The sequence below is a fragment of the Arachis stenosperma genome, chromosome 2, assembly GCF_014773155.1.
Source record: "Arachis stenosperma cultivar V10309 chromosome 2, arast.V10309.gnm1.PFL2, whole genome shotgun sequence".
NCBI classification, from domain to species: domain Eukaryota; kingdom Viridiplantae; phylum Streptophyta; class Magnoliopsida; order Fabales; family Fabaceae; genus Arachis; species Arachis stenosperma.
In genome coordinates this window covers 10580070-10586647 of record NC_080378.1, presented here as the reverse complement: position 1 = coordinate 10586647, position 6578 = coordinate 10580070, and the positions used below count along the sequence as shown (strand labels likewise).

At 34.8% G+C, this 6578-nt stretch overlaps 1 protein-coding gene across 1 annotated transcript; it reads right to left on the bottom strand.

The window, feature by feature from the left end:
- Positions 1–206: 206 nt before the first annotated feature.
- LOC130962100 (uncharacterized) lies at positions 207–3840 on the bottom strand. The gene is made up of 3 exons (XM_057888194.1): positions 3249–3840; positions 1662–1770; positions 207–678 (listed from the first exon to the last, which is right to left on the bottom strand). The coding sequence occupies exons 2-3, from the start codon at positions 1753–1755 to the stop codon at positions 458–460; spliced, it is 315 nt and encodes a 104-aa protein (XP_057744177.1). The 5' UTR covers positions 1756–1770; positions 3249–3840; the 3' UTR covers positions 207–457.
- Between the last annotated feature and the right edge of the window lie 2738 nt (positions 3841–6578).

The following is a 6578-nucleotide window of genomic DNA, read 5'->3' as shown; positions in this document are numbered from 1 at the left end:
AACAGAGGGTAACTGAGATTATAAGCCAAAAACTTTTAAAAATAATACTTATTTCAGATGAAACACTACATAGTTTTCATTTACAAAAATACTTCATCTTTGGAAAAATGGCAATATGAAGATTTAACGAACTTTGTAATATTAAAATAGTTCTTCACTTTTAACTATATACATCAATATCAATTATTAACAACAAAACACAATTTAAATTATAAAAATTGTTATAACCAAGAAATCACAATTGTCAATATCCTATGCAACGGAGCGACAAATTGATTAGTAGATACATAAAATACTGTCAACAGAGATTGTGCACAACATGGATCATATGCAAACTTCATAACTAAGATACGATCAAGAATGGACAATTCAAGACCTTCACCCTTCATCCCCTTCTCCCCTATCCTTCCTAAGAAGAACAGTACAACAAAGAGGGCTAACTGCCTAAACCCACAGCCTATTGTTCTTTCTTCTGAGAGTCAGAAGATTGCGGAGCATTGGTTGTAGGCTGCTTCATACTAGCCTTGGCCTCAGCAAGAAATTTGGGATCTGGCTTGTGTTTTTCGGCAGGTTCTCTCATCGCCAAGTATATGTAAAATGCTATGACTACATTAACTGATATAACCGCAAGAAATCCACTCACTAGTGTCACAGAGTAAGGGGACAAATTGTCTGTTCCTGTTACACAAAGGGAACAAAGTAATCTAGTTTTACATCTTACACATTTGTTTATGGGACATTACTCTACATTGCATTCAAGAAACATTAAAGGAAATAAACAAGAAAACTGATGAGATCCATTCCAACAAGGCAAGGGAAATGTAACCCTCAATAAATAACACAAACGGGAACTTTATATTTGAATAGTCTTAGTATGGAAACATTTAGATAACAGTTCAGATAAACAAGTAAATATGTACCAAGAGAGTCAAGGGTTCTGTTTTGAGAACTAAGTTGATATGGTCAGCATTTGAAGCACTGAAAGATGTTGACAAAATACAATTCCAAATGTGCTTAACAATACAACAATAGGTCAATAGCAACAACAAAGCCTTATCCATTATCCCAATAGGTGGGGTTGGCTAGAACAAAGGATGCTATAATGCCACCTGGAAAAAAAAAGGGGGGAATAAGCCCTCTGATAATTCAATTCTCTCATCTTTTGGTTATTATAAATGGCTTTCTTGATTACTCAGCACCGTATGAAATAACACATTAAATGGATTAGTTGTTTCTTGTATGATCGTTGGTCTATATGTCAAACATAAATAAGAAACAAGAAAGCATCTGACTTGCAGTTTAAGACTGCCGTGACTATTACATATTTCCAATTTGCAGATACCACTAAAAATTGAAGCCAATGTGAAAAATCAACTGCCACTGACTAGAAATTTTGAATGCCTTTATAAAGGCGAATTCCAACTTAATGCATTGTTTAAGATGCAATAACATTTGCTGACATTAAAAAGAAAAATCTCTTCGACAAAAAAGCATAAAATAAGTAAAAAGATGGGTTTTACAATACTTGAAAAATTGATATACTCCATCCTCTTAAACAAATGTAAGATAACGAAACTATCTAGTAAAACCAACAACCACTTGGAAAAAAAGAGAAATCAGTAAATAAACAACTAAAAATACTTAAAACTATGAAAACTTACCAGGAAACAGATTATTGTTAAAACCATATAGAATTGCAACAGGGACAGCACACATGAACATTGAAGCAATGAAAAACTTCTGAATCACACTCATTGTTGCTTTTGGTCCCTAACGAAGCAGAAAAAGAAAAAATTAAGTAAAATACAAATAAAATAAAATAAAAAAGAAGGAAAAGAAAATATTAAATCAAGATGCAAATTTTGAATCAGAAAGGACATATCCAATATACGATATTTTTTATCTAAGATACATTCCATGTTTTTTACAGAGTTACCATGTGCTGACTTTTCTTCACTAACATTAGTAGCACTAATTCCGGAAAGAAGCCACTATAAGGTTTGTTGAAGATTTACTTCTTTCTTTCTTCCTTTTAAGTTTTATCCTCTTTTCCATCATTTTTCTTTTAAAGGAAACGAGTAATACTAATTAGAATTAATTTAGATTAATTAGTATCATTTATATTTATATAGAATATCTATATATTAATTGTAAGATGTATGCTTTTATTACTTTGATTCTTCTAGCACCTATATATACCCCTATGTATTATACCTTTTGACATACTCAATAATATACTTTTCAGATTACTCTCTTGTTCCTAACATGATATCAGAGCATAAGTTCTTTTTTTTTTTTCCATGAAAATTTGTTCATAGCCCCGTTGTTTTTCTCTTCTGGCAGTGTTCTTTGGCCTAGTTTTTTGATCCTTTTCCAACGCTTTGGTTCTTCACCACTGTTACTACCGTATTCGTCTCGTCATCGCGAGTTCAACGAGCCCAGCCCCGTTGCCGGCAACAGCCGGACGCGCCGCCACAAGATCGCTGCCTGCTTCCATTGTTTTCCTCCTCCAGACGTCTCCAGCACCGTTTGATCTTCAGCAATAATCAATGGTCCGGAGTGTGCCACGTGTCACAAAAGCAGCACCTCCCCCTGACCCGCGAGCCAACCCGTGCCTCGACCCGACCCATAATCAACTTTTTTCAATCAACATCAGCCAATTTTTTAAAATTATTTTGTCTATCTCAATTCTAGACCCTAAATCAAAAGCTTTCAACCCTAAATCCTAATTACAAACCTAAATACGCTAATGTTAGCTAACTTAAAAGTTTGTTCCTATACTTTCTCAATAAGAATACATAGCCATTGATAATACACAACGTGAATCACATAACCTTTGACTGCTAAATTACAAGAACAACAGAGCTCCATCCTAACCAAGTGTACATCTAGAACACTAATCAAAATTCATAAGACCAGATAATTGCAATGGGCAGAGACACCCAAATCCATGGCAGAAGCATTAGACCTATCTCACAGCATAACATCCAAAGGACAGAACAAAAAATTTTTAAAAAGAGCATAGCCTCCAAAGCACACATTACAGAGCCGGAACAGCACCCACACTCCAGCCAAAAAACAGTAATTCTACATTATACTTCTTATTAATTAAGATATAATTAAAATTTTTGTAATGAAAACTATGGTACAACCATATAATTAAATGAAAATCTAGCTGGAAAAAAAAAAGAAAAAAATGGAATAAGAAAACGCAAATCCAAATAAAGGAAAGAGGGGAGGAGGAAAACCTGCTATTAATGGTGGCAGCGACGGCGCTGACGGGTGATGGAGGCAGGACGCTCGTGCTGCTGCAGCAACAGATTCGAACCACGCACAACGCAGGAGGAGCTGGCGAGCAGAAATGGCGGAAAAGAGGAAGCAGAGAGCAAGTCGTCGGCGTCAGAGGCAGCAGCAGAAGAGTAGAGGGAGGCTCAGGGAAAGGGGGTTAGGGTTCGCATGGTTTGGGCTGCTAAAGGGTGCGTGTTAAGGGACGTGCGTCGACGAAGGTCGGAGTGGACGGTGGCAGGTAGGGGTGTTCGCGGTGCGGTTTGGATCGGTTTTGAGTCAAAAACTCATCCGATCCGAACACTAATTTTACTTGCGGTGCGGTTTGGATTGGATGATGTTTTAAAAAAAATCCGATCCAATTTCAAGCGGTTTGGATTGGATTGGATTTGCGGTTTTGTAAATTAAAAAAATTAAATACATATAACAAGTCTTAACATCAAATTTTAAATAATTAACAATGACATAATAAGTCTCAACAATATCTTAAAAAACTAACGATAACATAACATAGAAATAAAATTATAGGTTAGTTAAAATAAATAATAAATAACATTTTGAACATAAACTATTTATTAAATAATAATAATACATGAATAATATAAAAATATATAATAAATTAAACATGTTATAAGTATAATTATAAATATAATAATAAAATAATAATATTATAGTACATTGTGCGGTTTGGATTGGATTGGATCGGTTTTGAAAAGTAGATCCAAAATCCGATCCGATCCAGCGGTTTGTAAAAAATAAAATCCAATCAGATCCAAATTAGTGCGGTTTTAATCGGTTTCGGTTTGGATTGGATTGGATGAGCGGTTTAATTTGGATCGGTTTGGATTTGAACACCCCTAGTGGCAGGTTAGGGGGAGTCTGATTTTGTGAAGTGAGAGGGAAAATATCGAACTGCAAAGAACTCTAGGGTTTAATATTCATAAAAATTGAAAACGTTACCATATCTACTCATAAAAAACGAAAATTACTATTTGTATTCATAAATAATGTTTTTTATAAGTAAAATTATCCAAATCCTAAAAAATTAAATAAAATTTTTAAACTATTCTTCACTCTATTATTACCATTATCATCTCCTCTCTCCTCTTCTTTCTCTTTCTCTCTCTCTCTCAATGTTTCGCTAAGGCAAGTCTTGCAGGTTCCGATGGTGCAACCAGCTCTCCCCACAGGTGGAGCATTGGAATTTTACCCCCGAAGAGGACGATACTATAATCAGAGTTCACGCTCGGTTCAACAACAAGTGGGCCACCATAGCCTGACTTCTTTTCGACAGAACCGACAATGCCATTAAGAATCACTGGAACTCCACCCTCAAACGCAAGTGTGCCTCCATGGACTCCATCGACGATCCTCACTTCGCACAGCCACTTAAACGCTCCGTTAGCGCCGACGCCGCCATACCATGTCAATGGTGGTGATGAGGTACTCGTTGCCGACGGAGATGGCAGGCAGGAAGGGGAGGATGCGGATGGAGAGTCAGGAGTGTGCAGTGGAGATGTCGGAGCTGATGTTGGCAACACAGAAGTTCTCGAGGGAGACAATGAAATCAATGGCGGTGTTGGAGAAAGCTTGAAAGATTCAGGGTTAGAGTCATAGATCTTAACTTTGTTGATGAGTGTTTTTTATTAACCCTTAAAAACGTCGCAGCCTTTGAATGTGTGTGCAAAGAAAATCCAATCCATTTAAGTGGTGAAGTTAACGGCAGTGATGGCTGATGGCTGATGGTGATGGTGGTGGTGGTGCTGTTGAGTCGCGATGACATCGATGGGGAGTGTGCAGCCGAAAGGGTTAGGGTGATGGCTGAGGAGGAGGGTAAGACGGTGGTACTGAGCGATAATGTGATTGATGTTGGGATTGGGTTGCGGAGAACATTGAGAGAGAGAGGAGGGGAGGGGAGAGGAGATGATAGTGGTAGTAGTAGAGAGAATAGTAGTTTAGAAATTTTATTTAATTTTTTAGAATTTGAATAATTTTGCTTGTAAAAACCATTTTTTATGGGTACAAATGATAATTTTCGTTTTCTATAGGTAGATATGTCAACGTTTTCAACTTTTATGGGTAGAAATGGTAATTTACTCTTTAACCAAGATTGCGAGAACTGACATGTCATCGAATCGGTCAAATAACTAATTCAATGGTTCAATTGAAATGATTGTTAAATTAATTTAATTAAATATATAATAAAATTATTAAAAATTTAATATACAATTTTAAATGTTTAAGTTTAATTTTTTTAAATTAAAAAATTTAAAAATTTGTTATTTCACATAATAATTTATTTATATTTTATTATTAAAAAATAATTTGTAAAAATAATAGATTTTTAATTAATTTTTAAATTCTAATATAATAATCAATAACAATATTTATCACATCAATAATAAAAATTTAGAATAAAAATTTTTAACAATTATACTAATTAGTACTAGTAAGAAGAAAAAGAAAAGTACATCAATATCGAAACTGTGAGGGAGAGAAAGAGAGAGCAAAAAAAAATAACTTGTGATTAAACTAACACACTAACATATTAATATAGTCGCATGAATATACTTGATTGAATCTCAATTCTAAACACCAATATATACTAACATTAAGTACTTCTAGGAGCTAAAAATTAGCTAAAATTAGTGATAACTAGCTCTAAAATTAGCTAAAATTAACTTTCGATGTCAATTTGTCATTTTTCTTGACATATATATTTTTTTTTTGAGTTTTGTAAAGAAATCAACTAAGAGAACAGTTAACTACAGTCAACTAGAATTTCTATAAATATTTTTCATAAAACAAATTGTAGAGTTACCTCTTTTTTTTAATTTTTCGTAAGAGAAAGTTTAGTGGGTCAACACTTTTATTAAAATATGGTTCGTATTTAACCATCAAAAGAAAAGTGAATAATTTTGCACCATTGTATGAAATTTCACACTATTAAAAACACCAATAATAATTGCTAATTGATGCTATAAATTAGTTAAAATCCCCAAAATAGTCTCTCAGATTGGGCCGTGTACCAATATTACCTTTCAATTTTTAAATGCTCTAAATGCACCCTCCAATTTGAGCTCCGTGCGAAATCTTGGTCCTTCCACCCAATTCCGACATGGCTCAGCAGTCGGAGCGCTGAGCTGGCGGTTCCACAAGCTTCATCACCCTCCACGTAGGCTTCATCACCCTTCTCTCTTCTTCCTATCCTCCTTTCCCTTTCTCCATTCCTCAAGCATTGTAGCCCTTTCCTTTTATCAGTTCACCAGCCTTCAGATTACTACCTCAGAACC

Excerpts from the sequence above, each read along its gene's own strand:
- LOC130962100 (XM_057888194.1), bottom strand. The coding sequence starts at position 1,755 with ATGAGTGTGATTCAGAAGTTTTTCATTGCTTCAATGTTCATGTGTGCT. Across the intron at positions 679-1,661 it reads TAACAATAATCTGTTTCCTG|GAACAGACAATTTGTCCCCT; the intron begins GTAAGTTTTCAT and ends TTTGTGTAACAG.